Source organism: Rousettus aegyptiacus, unplaced genomic scaffold, assembly GCF_014176215.1.
Source record: "Rousettus aegyptiacus isolate mRouAeg1 unplaced genomic scaffold, mRouAeg1.p scaffold_m13_p_2, whole genome shotgun sequence".
Classification (NCBI taxonomy): domain Eukaryota; kingdom Metazoa; phylum Chordata; class Mammalia; order Chiroptera; family Pteropodidae; genus Rousettus; species Rousettus aegyptiacus.
In genome coordinates this window covers 26,373,593-26,392,933 of record NW_023416295.1, presented here as the reverse complement: position 1 = coordinate 26,392,933, position 19,341 = coordinate 26,373,593, and the positions used below count along the sequence as shown (strand labels likewise).

At 41.7% G+C, this 19,341-nt stretch overlaps 1 protein-coding gene across 1 annotated transcript in view; it reads left to right on the top strand.

The window, feature by feature from the left end:
• CDK15 (cyclin dependent kinase 15) overlaps positions 1–18,730 on the top strand; it is a 75,704-nt gene extending 56,974 nt beyond the window's left edge. The window contains exons 12-14 of the mRNA XM_036237900.1: positions 3,645–3,784; positions 13,668–13,810; positions 16,188–18,730. Of these exons, the coding sequence (XP_036093793.1) occupies positions 3,645–3,784; positions 13,668–13,777 (250 nt within the window). The 3' untranslated portion in view covers positions 13,778–13,810; positions 16,188–18,730. The remainder of the gene's footprint in view (positions 1–3,644; positions 3,785–13,667; positions 13,811–16,187) is intronic.
• Positions 18,731–19,341: the final 611 nt, after the last annotated feature.

Here is a 19,341-nt window from a genome sequence, read left to right as displayed (position 1 = left end):
GATTTATAATTTTAATACTTTTTACAACTTTTGTAAGCAATGGGGCCCGGGGCAATTCAGGTTGGCTGGAATTAATTCTTTTTTTTTTTTTTTTGTACCAGAAACAAAAATTCTTCTGGGCTGCAGGTGGAAATGGAAATTGGTACAACTAGCTGATGTTCTTAACCAAAAACTTTAATATGTATATCCTTCAACCTGGGAATTTCAGTTCTTAGAATTCATACTAAGAAAATCGTTGCACAGGTATACAAAGATTTCTCTTTGAGGATATCTGTCACAGCATGATTTTAATAGTAGCCCCTCACACCTTAACAGAAAAAGGAAACAACTTAAATAAATGTCTGGCTATGTAGAATATGGTATGTCTACATAATGGAGTGCTATATAGCTATTAAAATTATGTCCTAGAAAGCTATTCCAAGTTCTACATAAATGATCAAGATAGTCAAGTAGAAAAAGTAGGTTATAACAGAATGTAGACTATGATCCCATTTTTTTGGTAAAACAAAATATATACCTATGTAAAAATAAAGTACTAAATAAGAAAAAATGAACACCAAAGCAATGGTGATTATCTTTGAGTGAAGAGAGTTATCTCAGAGTGATGAAAGAGTTTTAATTTTCTTTCTTTGCATTTTCTAAGTGTTCTACGATAAGTATGTATTATTTTGACATTGGAACACTTCTCACTTCTTGAAATGTTGCTAGAAGGAGAGGTTCACCAGAGGACTCTTTATCTTTATTAATAGAACCTCCTTAATTGGGTGAATGGGTTCTTTAAACTCTGCAAGATACTCCGGGCATGTTTGATAGTAAACATCACAAGCCTAACAAATAATATTTATTAACGTTTAGCTCATGTGAAAAAGTACTGGTAGGCAAATTAACATTTGAAGCATTTGCTTTTCATGCCAACTTTTATATTTAAAATAGAGGTTGTAACCAGTGGAGAATTGTTCTAGTAAAAGTTGGAGGGGGTGGAAATTGTAGAAATGTGACAATAAAGGCAGTCAATAGTAAGCAAGATGAAGAATGGTAGAAAGAAGCAAATGATGTGACATGGAAGAAAATGAACATTTGTGCCCCAAGGAGCAACATTTGTGTTCCTGGGACTCTTTCCTCAGCTCCCATATAGAGTATAATGTGCCAATAGCAAGAGATTATTAAATGTCTTGTCCAACTCAGGTGGTCCTATTATGAGTGCTGATGGTAAAGGCTAATATTCAGGAGGGCACAGATTCGACTCACACAAAGACCAGCATAAACTTACCTTATTTATATACTTTCCCCTAGTCACTACCTCTGCCAGCTAAGGTGGTGGCAGTCATAGTTTGGAGGCCATGGGACTGGAATAAATCTCAAGACCACTAAAAGTCTTGTTACAACCTTGTGTGAGGGTGGGGTGGAAGGTCGATTAGTTGAAGAGGAAAGTCTTAAAACAGAAGTCCTCGTATCACTGTTCGGTGCCTACTTTCTTTCATTGTCTGATAAAAGTGGCCCGTTCTTCCTATATGTGCCTCTACTACCCCCATCAGCCTCTCCTGGCTTTCCCAGCCATCCAACATAAACACAGTTTGAATAAAAATAGCATGCATGCCATGCTGCCAAAACAGGTCCCCTAGCCTTCCTTAACCAATCAGATTGCAACTCCTAAGCTCCTTCTCCAGAGCAATTCTATAGTAATTCAATTATTTGGGATCCATGGGTTGGAGTGTGCAGGGAGAACAAACTACTAATTAGAGTGAGAATGTGAAAGTAAATGCTAATATATACATTGCTCCTCCCTCACAATAACCACCTATCTATCCACCCACCCCTTGGAAATTCATAGAGTGTGTTCAACCCAAGTTTAGGCACACCTTCCACCCCACCACCCTATAGCAAGGATGGACCAACTACAATCTTTCACAAGATTTCCCCTGTATCTCCTTCCAGACTGGTAACAGGCCCCAGTGATTTGTACCAGCTTTCCCATTCCAAACCCCCATTTCATTGGCCCTGAAAACCTATGCCTGGGCAGGGCACCCTGGATGGAGAAATTACACCCACCAACCCTTCTTCAAGCCGCTAGCTACTGAGCGGGCCTCTGCCTGAGGTTCCTCTCTCTCCTAACTGGCCTGGAAATGTGCAAAGACTGAAGATTTGCAAATTTCTTCTTTATCTTAAGACTACAAAGCAATTACTCATGAGTTTGAGGGTAAAGTTATCTGTTTGTAGAAACAGTTTTACATCATGGGAATCAGATCCCTGTAAATCTTATGCAAAATTAGGCAAATTACGACTCTGGGTTAGGATTTCCAGCATCACTGAGTCATAGTGCCTGGGAAAGGAAGGGGTTATTAGTTCTTTGTCACTTCAGGTTGGTGTATGTATTTGACGTGAAATAAGCCCATCTATTTTTGCCGAGTTGAGGATTTGCATGGCCATGCAACTTAATGCTGAATGTTAGACAGACATCATTGCCTCTTGGGACCTGCAGTTTTCTATCTAGTGGCTTTCTGCTTGTAAACCCATCTGTGGGCTCTAGAGACAGGGGTACTTAATTGATTGGCATGAGATTTGCAAAGACTTTCAAACACTATGAATAAATAGGAGCCACGAAGACCCACAAGGCCTTCAGAATCAGCCCCTGCCACCTTCTCTAGCTTCATATCTGGCCCATTCCCCAATCTTTGTCCCAGTCCAGCCAACTGGCCTTTCTTGCCTTCTTTAAACTCATTCTTCTCTCTCCCATTGGGATCTATACGAGCACCACAGATATCCGCCTACATCACCTACCCTCCCCTACCCCAATCCTCAGCTCTCAGCTCAAATGCCACTTCCTCAGGGAAGCCTTCCCTGACCAATTCCTCCCACTCTAAGTCAAGTATCTGGACCTTTTTCTTCACAGTTGTACTTACGCATGTGTAGGATAATTTGATTAGCATCTGACTCTTGTACTAGACTAACTGCTTGAAGACGGAGTCTTGCTTGTATCTCCCAGAGCCAACCACCTACTAGCACACGGTAGCTGCTCAACTAATGGATTTTCTTATCTCCAAATTTATAATTCAACGTAAAGTCAACTTGAGGATTTGACCTTACTTTAATTTGGGTGCTTAATTACTTTTCTTCCTATGCTCCATCTTGGGAAACCAAGAGAGCATTTTAGCGAATAACTCTGGAAGCTGAGCTTCAGAAACATCATAAATAATGGTGTTTTCCAACCAAGCTTCACCCTTCAGAGTTGCCTCTCTCTCTCTCCCCGCTCCCAGCATTCTAAGCTTGTAGCCCTTGGAGCACATTTTCATTTGGGCTTTTCTGCTTGGTGGGGACTACTGTGTCCCTCAAAGAAAAATTCGTAATTTTATAGTTCTGTCTCTATAATATAATTTTGAGTCCTTTATAGACACATGCTGCCAGGGGCACTGTGGAGGCTGGGAGGGCAGGGAGCCGAATGATAGACTAATGAGATTTCCCCCTTTGTCTTACTAATAGGACAGGTAAGAGTTTCAGTGTGGGGTTATTTTTCTATTTGCCATCAACTGTACTAATCCCAGGAAGACTGGATTTGAAGCTCCTTTACTTTACTTTTCTTCTCTCCCCTTTTATTTTTCAGAAGGGAGGCTGCTGGGGCAACACTCTTTTTCTCTCCCACTTTCCAGGTTGGGCAGGGTTCCTGAAGCTGAAGACCTGGCCTCACATATGCTGAAAGGCTTTCCCAGAGACCGCGTCTCTGCCCAGGAAGCCCTGGTTCACGATTATTTCAGCGCCCTGCCGTCTCAGCTGCACCAGCTTCCTGACGGTGAGTGAGGGCGTGTGCGTGTCCGTGGGTACATGCACACATGTCGGTCTCGATGTCTACGCGTTTCCTCTGAGCACTGGAGAATCATAGAATTTGCAACTCGAAGTGAGCTTAGAGATCAGTTTGCCTGGGAGAAGCAAGATGGGGCCCAATCTTGCTTGAGTGTTGCAAGAGAGTCTTTAAAACTCAAAAGTGCTGATGCTTTGAGCTGACACGAACCTCCTTGTAACGATTCAAACGTTTCCCTTATATGCACACTTAGAAACTGAATGAGATGAAAGTCGCCACTGAGTTCTTTGCTTTCACTAGCATCTGCCCGGAGAAGCAAAACCAGAGTCTCTAACCACTCGCTTTCTCTTTCCATAGAGAGTAAGATGATAGGTGACATGGATATGTCAGAGAGGAGAGCTGGGCCTGTCTCACTGGTAATCCGATGCTGCCACGGGAAGCACTGGGGTGGGGCGCTGTGGGGAGGATCGCGTCCTCCCTGGTCGGACACCCACGGGAAACACACGTTCCCCTGAAATCAGCTTTGCTGCCTGGGCCTGAAGTCATCCTCCAAATCTGAAATCTGCCGAAGGATCATGGGGCCGGTGCTCTCCTCATGTTTCTCAGAATGTGGCCAGGAAGGGCGGTGTGGAGGGTGTGGCCAGTGCGGTCGTGCCCAGGGCTGTTTTGGGGGACTATCTAGGTGGGGTTTCTTTGAAAACACCTACCATTTATTCAGCTGAAAACGGTTCTCCCAAGTTCTAAGCAGAAGAGACGAAAGCTAAGAAGGAAGGTCTAGGGGCTCATCCTGGGAAGAAGGGACTGGGATGGGTGGGGAGCCACCGCCCAGGGGCCTCGGACATACCTGCGGTCTGGCAGAAGTCTCCGCGGTCTGCAAACGCAGCCCCGCTGTATCTAGGACATTGTCCTGCGGCAGTCCAAAGCTCTTAGTTTGGGACTTCTTGAGGTATTTTATTATTAAAGGGAATCATTTAGGATCTCCATAGATAACCATAATCATACAACTGGGGTTAATGTATCTTATTTAACCCCGTGAGAAGAGTCAGTCATCAGTATTTATTAAGTTGCCATTAAGTGTCAAGAACATATTAAGTGCTATAAAAATAGAGGAGGAAAAAGAGGCTTGTCCTTGACCTCGAAGATCCTACGGCATGGGAGGAAAAGAGGGTGAAGAAGAGGAAACAGGGCACCCTTGTACATAAATTAGCACAAATCATATCTAAACAGCTAAAGTCTGTGCATAATCAGCTACAGATGTTCAGAGAATATGTGTGTGCTAAAGGCAATTCTTTGGAGGAACTAGAATAACTCAAGTGAGATAGATTAGACTGGAGGTGAATCTGGAGCGGAATTTGGAAGGAGGAAAGGGACACGGTTTGGCATAAGGGTGGAATAAAAAAACACTCCAGACGACCTATAACTCTTACTCCCTTCCTGGTACTTCACCCCATACCTCATCCCCAGCCCCTTTCCGCTCCCATCACACACTCTTGCTAGTCCGAGCCCCTAGAGCTCTCCTTCCTTGCTTTCTACTTTAGGTCTTGGGACTCCTAACTACCACTTGAGGCAAGTACACATGCTTGGGTGTACATGCGTGTGCATGCGTGCGCGCGCGCGCACACACACACACACACACACATACACACACACTTCTCTCCACTTAAAGAAACTTCTCTCGTCCGCCCTCCTCCAGGGCCTATTATTCTATATATTGAGAACCACTGGGGATCTTCAAAGTGTTCTGGGCACTAGCTTTTGCCTGATGAAGGGTAATTAGGAAGAAACAACCACTGTCCAAACTGATGTGTTGTTAGAAACTTGGGTTTTGATTTTTCCTAGCCATCTGAAGCAAAGCCACCAACAGAAGAGCTCTGCTGCAAGTGAGAGTGTGTGTGTGTGTGTGTGTGTGTGTGTGCGCACATGCGAGTGTAAGATAGAGATCGATCTGTATTCCTTCTCTGTTCACCCAGCCACAGAGCCCAAATCTACTTTGACACTTTTAGAAAAATGAAAAGATGGAATCTTGCAGGAGCCTGCCTGTGCTGGGCGGGGGGTGTGGGGGGGAGACGAAGAGTGCTCACAGCAGGAGGGAAGTTGGCTTTTCTTTATACATATAGGGGTTTTTCCATGCAGAGTTTAAATTATGCCTGATAAAAGGAGTTTCGTGGATGTTTCAGTTCTTTCAAATTCTCCTGGCTTCCTCCCAATTAAATGAGGTTTGTCAAAGCCACAGGGCTCTGCTGCTGCTGCCTCGGCGACAAGCACTTCCTGCAGCGACATCTCAAATCCCCGAGGGAGAAGATGAAAGGGCCAGCGCCAAGAGACAGGAGAAGGGGGGCTGAATTGTGTGTGTGTGTGTGTGTGTGTGTGTGTGCATGCACACGTGCGCACACGCGTGTGCATGTGGGAGGGGTGTAGAAAGAGGTTTAGAGACAGACCGACAGATAGGACTGGAGACAAGTAGAGAAAGCAAATCTGCCAGGAAAATTGGAAAGAAAAAGAGAGGAAGGGAGAGAAGCAGTGTGGGCCAGTTTGTGCACGTTGACAACACTGGCACATCCAAGGGCACATCCAAGGGCACATCCACTACCGGATGCACTCCCTTGGCCTGGGAGTGCCAGCCTACGTTTTCATTGCTCATGGCAATGAGCCTTTATTAAGAGCCTCCTTTGCAGACAGGAAGTACCAGCCGGTTATCACAGTTCCCAACCTGCAGGGACACAGAATCCATATACCCATTCCTGGGAGGCTGCCCCAGGCATAAGAATTGTGTAAAAATAAAACATGTTCTTGTGAGTAGTTCATAAAGAGAGTTTCTCTGCCATAATTATGCAGGCGATTCTGCTCTCTGGTGACATGTCAGTATGGAATCACTTAGAGGCTTATATTTATATCATTTTATTATTATGGTCTTATTCTGGTTGCAGGATAACAAAGCCATCGCTTTAAAATGCATTCTGTTTTCCCTTCGACCTGGGAGATGCCCGCTCTTATTTTCTGCCCTCTGAAGAAGACAATTTAAGCATAAAACCTGTAGCTTGGAAATACGTGAGGAGTGTAAGGACAGGCTAAACCCCAGTGGAAGAGTGACATAGGCAGTCCCCACAAAATGCAAGAATTGCTCCCATCCATCCATACCTATTTTCACAAAGCCCGAGTCAAGACATCCTGAGCAATACTCTCTCTAGGTCGTGGCAATCATCTTATGACCAGAGGAAACCAGGGGGTTACTTGCCATAAAAATCCAGGAATTCCGGGATTAACTCCTTTTTGGAGAACACATTGAAATGAAGAAGCGTGAATATCAGAATGGCAAGCATGTGGGAACTTCTGTCAAGTGCTGACATTTTCCCTTATTGACGCTTGAACACCTGAAGAAACATTTGTTGAAGGAAAAATTATTGGTAGTCTGTCTCAAAGCACACCCAACAGCAAGCTAATTGCTTTTGCAGATGGCTAGGGAGACACTCTTCTCACTCAGTCACCGGATTATGGCCAAGCTTGTGGTCCTTGTGGCCGAGCCAGCAGTGCAGGATGTCAGCTGGGGCAGCTAGGACCTAAAATTAGGCCCTTGGCAAGTCCCTCATCTTAGCTGCAGTTTCAGCTTCTTGGTTTAATTCCCTTTGCCCTCAGTATGAACTTGGGCTCTGGGAAAGGAACACTGTTTAATGATTTGGGGGTGGGGGAGTAGAAAATCATTAAACTGCCCCTTCTAGAAACTGGCTCCACTCCATTCTTGCAGGGAGCCTTCCAAATGTTACCCTTGGAAAGTTAAGACTGATTTTGGAACCTAGCCATTGTGAACCACAGACACTGATCCACAAAAGTATTTTTTTATCTGGGGTAATAAATGTCACGTGATTTAAGAGTCTGGTCCTTAAGCCCCGGTCCTTGATCGTCAGGACATCAAAGGCTGTCTTTCTGTGGCTCGGTCCCGTTTTTGCTTTCCAAACCCCAGGCTCGAGTCTCTCACGCGCCTTCCTGAACTAAATTCCCATTCTCCTTTAAAACAGCATCTCTGCGGGGCGGGGGGGGGGGGGGATCCTAAAACTTAAAAGCTTGCAATTGTTTCACAAGTAATTTTTGCCAAAACGGTTTACCCGTATCCTTCTTGTCATCATGTGCTTTCGCACGTGTAAAGATGAAAGAAGGCGTGGCGTTGACCGCGCTCCACCCCGGTGTCTCTACTCCGGCAGTTCTTCAGCGGGCCGATCATGTTGCCCCCATGAAAATCTGAACAATTTTTTGTTTTGCTCCAGTGAAATAACTTTAGGCCTTCTTTTAATATACCTCTTTAATACGTTTGAAGATCTCTTGATATCACTTTCCGAAGCTCACTTTTCTAGGCTGAATTCCTTTGGCTTTCCTCCCCACCCCCAAATATAGATTCTGTTTCTCTCACTCTAATCATTTCGTTTCGTGTTTCTATTCCGAACCTGTTTCACTTATATTGCGTATCTCTGAGACTGTGGGCCCAGCATAGGTTTACTGAAGGTCTAGTAGGTGTGATGTCGAAGGATACGAAAATGAATTAGTGATGGACCCTGTCCTCAAAGAGCTTACAATCCTTAAGGAAATGAGAAAAGTGTGTAAACAGCTGCAGATCAAGTGTGAAGTGCTCGGGGTGTTCAAAGGAGGTGAGATTAACTCTAGCTGTTGGGATCCAGGATGGCTTTGTGAGTGGGTCATGACAGATGATGAGGTCTGGGTGGTTGGGGAGGAAGAATAGTCAGGGAGAGCAATGTCATCCGCCTCTCAATGCCATCTTACATTATTCTTTTTTTATTATTATTATTAATTGTGCTACAATTCTGATTTGTATTTCATCCTGGTTTTAATTCCTATTGCTGTATGCCTTCCTGCAACAATTTAAACATTCTTAACATGTAGTATTGAAATTGAGTTTAGCTCTATGTATGCTAATCATTTCAAACCTATTCTGTTTATTGCTTTTATTGTCTAGTCTATTCAAAATCTAACCAGAATATTTTGTCATTCTAGAGGCCAGCCTTATTAGTGATTAGTGGAGATGGTCAGGAGGAGAGAAAGGAGATTCTGAGCCAGGCCTCTCAACTCTATTCTGCTTCTAAAAGTTTGTAACCTAACTCAGACTGCTCTTCTTCCATTACTCAGTACTTAAGAAGATATGCATTAAGGAGCAAGTTGGGGAGTGTCTTCCAGAATAAACCTCTTCACCTTCTATGCTCAAAGTTGTCCTCAGCCCATCCCAATACATTGGATGAGATGCTGGGCTGAAACACGGCTCATGGTGTTGCATAGAGTTGTGTTGCTGCGAGAAGTCTGGGTAAACCAAGTCCCTCAGCCCCACCAAGCCCTTAAATTGGTTAAACGTGTTAGCATAGAAGAGTCTCCAAGTAAGATGAATCCTTCAGGAAAGGGTTTGAGACCTTCGAGTGGGAAAGGACTTAAAAACTCACGATTCTATATCTTCATTATGTAGATGAATCCCTGGGAAGAATAATAGTGCCTGCCATTTGCTGGGCAGCTATGTGGTTTACATAAATTTTTATTCAATCTATACACTAACTGGTGAATCTGAAGTTGTTATCCTCAGATTACATATTAGAAAATTGGGACTGAGAGAGCCTAATTGCTTGGTTTTATAGTTAGATAGTAAACGAGAGAGCCAAGATTTGACTTCAGTTCAGACTCCCAAGCCACTTTCCTCCCACTATTCATTGCTTCTCAGGAAAGACCACATGGAAACTTAGTAGCACAATGAGGATTGGAACCACAGTCTTGACTCCCATTCCCATGACCTTTCCACTGCTTCATGCTCTATCTGTGTTTATTTTAAAGCCTTCCGTGGAAAGAGTCCACATGTCCCCAGGTAACATGTTTAATATCTCAAAGTTAAGAGGGCTCAATTTTATGTTTAACGGAGACCCCTGACCTTTTATCTTTCTGTTCTTCTTCATCATCTTTTTTTAAATACACGGTCATTCTCGGGTTTTAAGATTTCTTAATCAATGGTGGTTTATTTTTGTTTGTTTGTTTCACTATAACTTATTCAATTTTATAAGAAAAATATCAGGAATCCAATATAAAATTGGGCAAAGGCACAAAATAGCAATTTCTGTAAAGGAAACAAAACAAGGGCTTATCAATAGACAGCCTTATTAGTGATTAAATAAATACAAATATCTGTTAGATTTAGGGTTTTTTTTCTCTTAACCTAACAGCTCCCAGGGTTTGTGATGTTGTAATAAAACAATTCTCTGCTGATGGCGATGTCAGTTGGGCAATCTTTGCAAAACATTATGACATTTATATCAGGAGCTATAAAAATGATCACAACCATCAACCCTCTACTTTGGTTCCTGGAAGTTATACAAAGAAACAGTTGAGCAGAAAAAACCAAGATGTGTAAAAATGTCCAGTGATGCAGTGTTGTCTATAATTTTTAAAACTTACAAAATAAAAATAAAAGAAAGAATATAATATTTAACACTAGAAAACCAATTGGACAAATTTTGGCATATTGACTCAGCACTATGTAACGATTTAACGGTACTACGTAACCATTAAAAATGATAATTTAGAGGACTGTGTAGTAATATGGAAATATTTATGCTATGATATGAGTTAAAAGAAAGTAGGATACAAAAATACCTGTTATAATGTTCCTGTGAAAATGTATTAAGCATATCAACAAAACTGAAAAGTAGTGGATAACAATTAAAATGCTCCTCTAGTTTAGGGGGATTGTGGATAATTTATTCTTTTTTTCAAAGTTTTCTTTAATGTTGATATTATATTCCTCTACTGTTTAAAAAAATAAGGTAAGGCTAACAGTACAGGAAGTCCAGGCTCTGGATCAAGAGTTAAAGGACCTGAGGGTTTTGGGGTTTTTTTCCCCAATGTAACATGCATTATTGGCCTCAATTTCTCAACCTGCACAAGAATTAATGCTAGTTTTCTTTACTCCAGATTGACAGAATGTTTATTTTATAAAGCTTTTAACTCACTGAATACAAGGATTCATATAAATTTGGTCCTGAGAGAATGAGAGGTGGGAGGGAGAGGAAAAGATAAATAGGCACTAATTAATTTTAAAAGGAAAGATCATCTGCTTTAATCGGAAATGCATATGTGCTGTGCCCCTAGTCAGAGTGTTTTAAGTGGCTCCTTGTTAGTTAGCAAGTTCAATTTAAAGTACTGTGTGATCCTTTGGGCTTTGAAGATATGAAGCCTATATACATACACATGAGCTAAAATTACGGCGTCGTCATGAGGCTGTGTGCACTCTGAATAATTAAATGCACTAAGCAACCCCAGCTGATGGATTGATGATGTGCAAGAGTAGTGCAAAAACCACGTGACAAGGGGAATTACAAGACATTTCGAAACGATGGTTTAATTTCCAAGCTTTCTTTTTAACTTGTGCTTTCTCTTTTAGCCATTACAGGCAAGTAAAAGAGATTCGATTATCTCGTTTCCTGCGAAAGGTTATTTAGCTCCTCAATCCCATTAAGTCACTTTCTGCACTCCAGTGCACTGAGCCTTTACCAGGTTCTCAGCCCAGGAAGAGTAAATGGAGACACCAGGATCGGATTTCTAAAGGAAGGAAAGTTAAAGCAAAGTTTGAAAGGGGTGACAGCCAACAGCCAGAAGCTTAGGAACTCAATTAGACTGAAAGACAACTATCTCATTATCTTGTTCCGAAATGATCTAAATACATAAGAATCTAAAAGTTTTAAATAAACTTGTCCTACTGACTGTCTAGATGACTGAATTTCCCTTCTCAAAAAAATTTTAAACACCCACTTTCGTATTTATTTATTCTAAGTGCAAAGCAGCTGCGATAATTATGCTGTCAGATTCAGTAAGCTAATGAGGAGTCAGCCGAATGGAAGGTTTTGCATTTGTGAGATTGCTGCAGGAGAACGGCTCTGCTGCTTTTCTTCCTTCTTCTTTTTCTTTCTTTCCTTCTTCCCTCACCCACCCTGCCCCCCACCCTTGATTTTTTTTTTCTTTTTCCCTGTGAATTGGAAGGATAGTCAGGCAGTCCCAGGCAAACTGGCATCCCTTTGAATAACTGGTTACTTTCCCAGCACTGTTCTGCCAGATAATGTCTGTCTGTCTCTCTCCCCGTCCCTTTATTTTTTCGCTCTCTTTCCCCACCCTTCTTCCTCCCTTCCTCCTCGCTCTTGAGGAGCTGCTGCTTTTGAGGGGCAAGGAAGCCTGAGGGGATCTTCATGCCACTGTCCCCAAGGCGAGAGGACATTTCTTTCTGAGGGAAGTTCCCCAAATGGTGTGGACTTGAGTTGACGTGAGAGTGATCTGTGACGTTCAGCTCTGTTTATTTTAGCTGTTTGTTTATGCTATGACATGAGCTATAAAGAAAGTAGAACACAAGATTGCATATTATAATGTACCTCTGAAGATGTATTATGCATATTAACAAAACTTGATGTCTTCCTTTTCCAGCCTAGCAAATATGTAATTAATTCCAAACCGAAGGACTCAAGGCCACAGATCACTCTCGGCATAGGTCTAGGCTGAGAGAGACAGAGCCAGCATGCAGGTTTATGTCTTTCCTTCAGGTGTGAGCAGCTTCCAGCAAACAATATTATCAAGGCATTTTATACTTTCAGTGCGCCAAAGCTAGAAGCTTCTCTTTTTATTAAATTGTGTGGTATGTAGAGTAACCCAGGTTTATGCAGATTGTCAGCCTTGACAAAACAATGCCCAAGTAAAGAAATGCCCTGAGCAGGTTTTGTGGATGTGCTTTGTGACAATGTGGCTGTTGCTTCTTGCTTTTTTTTTTCTCAGATGATATCTATGCTGATGCTTGTAACAATGGCTACTAGTTATTAAAAGCATATTGTATATCAGGAACAACCCAAGATGTTTAACATACATTATCTTCTTTAAACTTAGAGCAATCTGCCAGGGAGTTTCATTATCCCTGTTTTGCAGATGAGCCCTTTAAAATGTTAACTTTTGGAGGACTTGGCCCACAATTTTAGCATAGGAAGCACCCAGGAATAACACACTTAACAAACAAGCATTTATAAAAATGCCAGCTGCTGGCATTCTCAACTAACCTGCTACACAAATCAGAGGACAAGGGTAGTATATATATTTCAATATTTTTTTTTTAATTTACAGAAGTTGTACCTGAGAGTCTATTTAAATAGATTGCCTCATGTATCTAATGTAACAGGATTCGAAATTTTCCAAAACACGGCTGGCCCAGCGAGGTGCTCGTTTCCCATCGTCACTGGGACTAATATTCAGACTCCTTGGCTTGAGAGCAACTCCCTTCACCCTCTAGTTCTAACCCATTTTTCCAACTTTATCTTCTAGTTTGTCTTGCTCGAACCATGCAAGATGACTTGCAATTCTCTGGAGCACTTTCCTTCCTCCATGCCTTTGCTCATGCTGATTCCTCAGCCAGGATTGTCCTCCCTAGAATTCCTTGCCTGTTAACATAGTCATCCTTCAAGGCTCAAAGGGCCCTTGTCCATGCTTTTCCTGAGCTCCTTAGAAGCGGGGCTGTCATAGTTCTTTGTTTGCAGCTCACTTTGGCCCTTGTTTGTTTCTCTGTGTGTGTGTTCTCCCAGTTCTATTCCCATTTTTACTATCTTACACCGCCTAACATAACGTGTTACCCAAGTGTTCATTTGGTAAATATGCATTGAATTAGATTGAATAGGAGGCGCTTGACAGCTATTAGTAGATTCAGTAAAGTAAATTTTCCATGAGTCAGTATAAATTATTGGTGGGTAAGTCTGGCTCATGTTTTGACATCTCTTCCAGTGACAAATATTACAAAGACATAAAAAATACACCATGAAAAATCCCAGGAAATAATATGTTGGTGCTTCTCTTTTTTCTCTCTCTATAGAGGAGTCTTTGTTTACAGTTTCAGGAGTGCAGCTGAAACCAGAAATGTGTGACCTTTTGGCCTTGTACCAGAAAGGTCACCACCCAGCCCAGTTTAGCAAATGCTGGTAAAGAGAAAGGGTGACATCACCAAGATTCTTCCAGGTACGTGGTCCCAACAGTGAGGCTCCTTATGGACAGGGTTGAAAAGAGACTGCTGCCAGGTGCAGAGGGCATGGTCCGTGGATGCAGAGCACCTCTGTCCTGTGTCTGGCTCTTCATTCCCGCTCTAGGGACAAGTGACCTAACCCCCTGTGAAAGGAGGATAATAACGTGCATTAGCTGTCTCTCCCACTCCCAGAGGACTGGTAAGGCTCCTCAGACAGAATGGACAGGTCATTATGAGGCCTTTGGCTGAGAGAGGTGGAATAAAGGACTACAACTGGCATCCTGTATCCCCTTAACTATATAGTTCTGTCAGCTGATAGGACAAAATCAAAGATCAGGCGACCAACTGTCCCCATTTGCTTGAGACTGAGGCTGTCCTGAGATGTGGTATGTTTAGTGCTGAAACTGGCACAATCTCAGGTGATCCAGGGTGCTTAGTCACTGTAATGGTACAAATTACCACCAGGCCTCCTGCCCTCAGTGCCAGAGAAATTCTGTTTCAGAGCTTGCCCAGGAGATGGTTCTAGAAGTCTATGAAAGTCAAATCATCACTGCTACAGGCTTCTCAGGCTACACCTTCTGCATAGTTGGTTATAGGGAATCCTCTCATTCAAGGTGAGTTCTAAGAACTACAGGAGCCTGCTGGACAGGCAGGAGCCATCCACAAATGTCACGGATGCAGCTGCTCTCGGGAGTCTCCTCAGTCGGCCCAAGGTAGCCCATCTTTCCAGGGTAATCTTTAGGAAGAAGAGATGCTGTGGAATATTTTCCCAGAGCTACCCTACCTTAAAGGGAGTTCCACTGGTAGGCACAGGAAGCCAGGTGGGACGACCCCCAAGCAACCATAATACAGACACCTCTAGATGTTACAAGAGCACTTCCCATACTGAGCCTACCGTGGTGGGTAGAGGGAACAGTAATCAAGAGAGAGGAATCAAGGTGGGACCCATGCACGGAGCCAGCCAGCCAGCCCTTTACGTGACTCCGGCTATTATATCCCAAGACACATGCATCAAACTGTGGTTTGGCCTCCCATTTGGCAACCACAGCTTAGCTGTGCTTCCTAACAGAACTTTTGAGGCCTAGATGATAATTGCTGGCATGCTCCCTACACCCCACCCCCCAACATTGTTCACATGGCAAGATTCAGCCTTTTGGCCTTTCTCTTGGATCTCTCATTAGCTGTTGATATTTAAAGGCATGTACACACCAAGGATGTCTGCCTTCTGGATCTTCTAAGATCATGGTATTTAGAAATTTGGAAAGTGCAGGGATGTTTAGAATTATAACTGTTCCTCAGAGCACTTATGAACTACGTAAGTTAGTATTTTGACAATATACAGTTGAAATTAAAATAGACAATCAAATAATACGGTATTTTCTAAGCAAAATATTTTCTGCAGCAGAGATTTTACTGTGTAATTATGCCATTTTAAACCCACTAGTTATGAGAATAGGATGTGCTTTAGCTACATTCTGTAAAGTAAAAGATCTGAGCTTTATAAAATTATCAAAGACGTTGATGGAAATGGCCTCCGATGGTGGCGGTCCATAAGCATAACTATCATTTCTGCTGTTGTTATTTTGTTTTATTAAGCAGCTAGAAGGTAGAAGCATAACCCCACCTCTCAAATCTATAATGACTTTTCACAAAGCATTGTTAACTCATAGATGTAAATTGGTCAAAATAGAAAATCAATTAAATGCTGCATGTCATACTTGGTGCCTCTGCCAGCAATCCAAAAAAAAGGAGGAGGCAGGTTTTGCTTCTGTTGCAGGAATCCCATGATGTCCCTAGGCCCTTGGTACTAATGTAAGGAGATAAAACCAGTAGAAGATGAACCACAAAAGGGAAAAGCTAGAGCAATTAAACTGTTTAGTAAATGGCTTGGGATCAGCAAAATCTGGCAGCGCTGGAGTTAAAGAGACTAAAAGTAGTAATCAACGGACACTTGGGGCCTGTAAATTTTTTTCACTAAATTGAATTTATGTTAAAATATTCACTTTTTAAGAGATTCAAAATGTAAATTGAGATAGTAGGACTTGTAACTGGCAGCGGTGTCTCAGAATGAAGACTCTTAAAAGGTCCTCAAAATGTCACGTTTCAGGAATGGTAAAAATGTGTACAGTGGGGAGTGGTGAGGTACAACTCTAGTTTGTACATTCAAAGATAGGTTTTGATTATGTTAAAGCTTACTTAGTTCTTATTACCACAGGTAAGATGTTGCCTCTGTTGTAATTTACTATCACCTTTTCTATCAATACATATAACTCCATCAGCAACTTTTCAATAATGTTTAACAGGTTTTCCTTTCTCAATCTGTACTATATCATTCATTATTTTGATCTTGTTTACTCTTCATTTTATTTTCAGGGCTACATTACTGCCGTTTCAGTTTTAACTTGCTTTAGCTACCGAGAAGCTTCAAATTAACTCCACACTGGACCAGGGGTTTTATACCATCACCTGTGACCTGAAATATTTTAAATACGATGTCCAAGGCAATGTTACATAACACTTGAAGAAAAAGCAATGGAAGGTTATTGCTATTGTCATTTGCCTAGAATTTCACAGTGATTGGCTCAAAAATTAGAGACCGAGATCGTCTGAGAAGAGGATCTCTGAATAATTGCAACCATTTAGTTATTCGATAGAGAGATCCTTGGGCAGAAAGGACTACAGGACAGATGTGAGACTGACAATTGAAAGAATTTGGAGACAGAGCTAGTGCTTACAGAGGCCTGTCACTCCTGTGTTCACTTACGATTTCTCCCAACAAAAGGACTTCCGTGGCAAGGAGAGGATTAGTCTAAAGTTTAGAACAGTCGCCAGAGAAGATGGTTTCTGGGATAAAGTTGTCAACAAAAAGACTTGCTTAAGACTTCTCATTGTGATTTCCTAGGGGGCACGTCTTCTTTCGCTAACTGTATTGTCAAAACACATTACCACCCCACTCCAGCCAGAGTTTAGGGGTTTGAATAGAGTGAGCTGCTGGTTAGCATTAAATTTCAGACTATCTCCTTCTACTGAATCCTGATCGTCTGTGATGATAGCAAAAGTGGTGAGGAGTCTAAGCTCTGATTTGATGGTGGAGATACTGAATAGATAGATAAGATCAAAGAGTTCCAAAGATGTAATTCAAGCCCTGTTACACCATCAGACACACATGCATGTGCACACACACATAACCCTCAAATAAAATGAGAGATTTGTCTCAGCTGACACATGTATCCTTTTCTACAATAACTCTTTCTAAAAGAAGCCAGGGAAACTCAAATTACTTCATCTAGGGATCGTCTACTCAGGAAATATAGTAACCTAGAAACCAGAGGCCTCTATATATCCTTTAGAAATACAAGGAGGAACTAAATTAAGAGAGAATTAAAAATAGTATGTATCGACCCAAAATCTGAGATGGAAAAGGGAAAAGGTATACAAAGACCTTAGTGAGTATTTGATTTTAGTAAAGACAAATGTCCAGATATACCTGAAAGATGAAACCGTGTGGGCTGGTTGATGGGGCAGATATATGTGCTCAAAGAACAGTGGTCATTCAACCTAGAGAAAGGTCGATAGTGATATGGTACAAATTTCAGTCTTGAGTCTCTTTCTGGTCAAATATTTTTATTAAGCACTTGAATAAAATCAGAGAAGGTACATTATATATACAACTCACTGAAGTAAGTACTGTTATTATTAATTTATGACTTCCATTTTACAAAGGAGGAAACTGGCTCACGGAAGTTAAATAATTCCTCCATAGTAGTACCAGAGTTAAGATACAAATCTCAGGTCTGGCTCTCTCCCATGTCTGTGGTCTTTCCAGTAATCACATACTTATTAAGTCTGTAGAACATACAACTCTTGAAGAGACAGCTGATATTTAGCTTTGAGTCATGATTCAAAAAGCTGAGACCTTGGCAAAAGCTAACGTGTACGACTGCACACCTATTGGGATGACCAAGTTCCAGAACACTGACAACACTGTGAGGATGTAGAGCAACGGGAACTCTCACTCACTGCTGGTGAGAACGCAGAATGGTACAACCACATCGGAAGACAGTTTGGGAGTTTCTCACAAAATGAAATATGACCCAGAAATCATGTTCATTGGTATTTACCCAAAGGAGATGACAACTTACGTCCACAGAAAAATCTGCGCACAGATGTTTATAGCAGTTTTATTCATAATAGTTCAAGCTTGGAAACAACCAAGGTATCCTTCAGTAGATGAATGGATAAATAAACCGTGGGCACCCAGACAATTGAATGTTTCTCAGCACTAAAATGAAAGGAGCTTCAAGCCATGAAAAGACATGGAGGAAACGTAAATGCACATTACCAAGTGAAAGAAGCCAATCTGAAGACGCTATATCCTCTATGATTACAAATATATGACATTCTGGAGAAGCAAACGCCATGGAGACAGTAAGAAATCAGTGGTTGCCAGGGGTTAGGGAGGGAATGATGAGTAGATGGAGCACAGAGGATTTTTAAAGCAGTGAAACTATGTATGATATTGTAATGGTGGATACAAGTCATTATAAATTGTCCAAACCCATAGTATGCACAATACCCAGAATGAATTCTTAATGTAAACTATGGACTTTAGATGATAATGATGTGTTAGGGTAGGTTCATCAGTGGTAGTAAATGTACCACTCTGGTGAGGGATGTTGGTAATGGGGGAGGCTATACATGTTCGGAGGGTAAGGGGTATATGAGAAATCTCTGTAACTTCTGCTGAATATTGCTATGATCCTAAAACTTCTCTTTTAAAAGTCTATGAAAAGCAAAACAAACTAATAAACTAATGAGCAACAAGCCAAGACTACCATTATTCCTATCAAATTTCATCTGATTAACTTCTTACACTTGAGGCTTAAAATGTCAACAAGTTAAGTAAGGCTGTGACATAGTGGAAATTGGAACATTTAAGTACACCATGAATTAATGGTATGTCTGGCTGCCCATAAAAGATAATGCTAATAATTTCAAGTGATATAAATGAAGGAATAGGGTGGTATTCCAGAGAGGAGAAATAGTTTACTCTCTACTGATCAGATAACATAAAAAATATTAAATTTAACTCTATCCATCACACTTTAAAAGAAACATCACAATGAAGTTAATATTTATTGTGCATCTATTAGTTTACAGATCTAATTCTGTTTAGTCCTCTTAACAAGATGAAGAGATAGATGTAGTTATTCTCCACTTTACAGAGAACTCAATCAAATCAAGTATCTAGGATTTGATGCTCAAACTCTCTGTACCCAAAGTCTATGCTTTTTTGCATCCTGCCCCAACTCTGTTCTGCATGGTCCAAGAAGGGCTAATAGAAGAATAGAGGGCATGGGGAGCAAGGCACAAGGTGGAATAGCCCCAAAGAGAAAACCAGGGGTACAGAGAAACTCTTTTTTGAGGGTTGAGGGTTCTCGCAGAGCAAAGGGTGCTGGCCCTCTGCTTGGGGGCTGTGGAGCCAGAGCAAATACATTGAAAGCTCAGAGATACTGCTTTTGATACA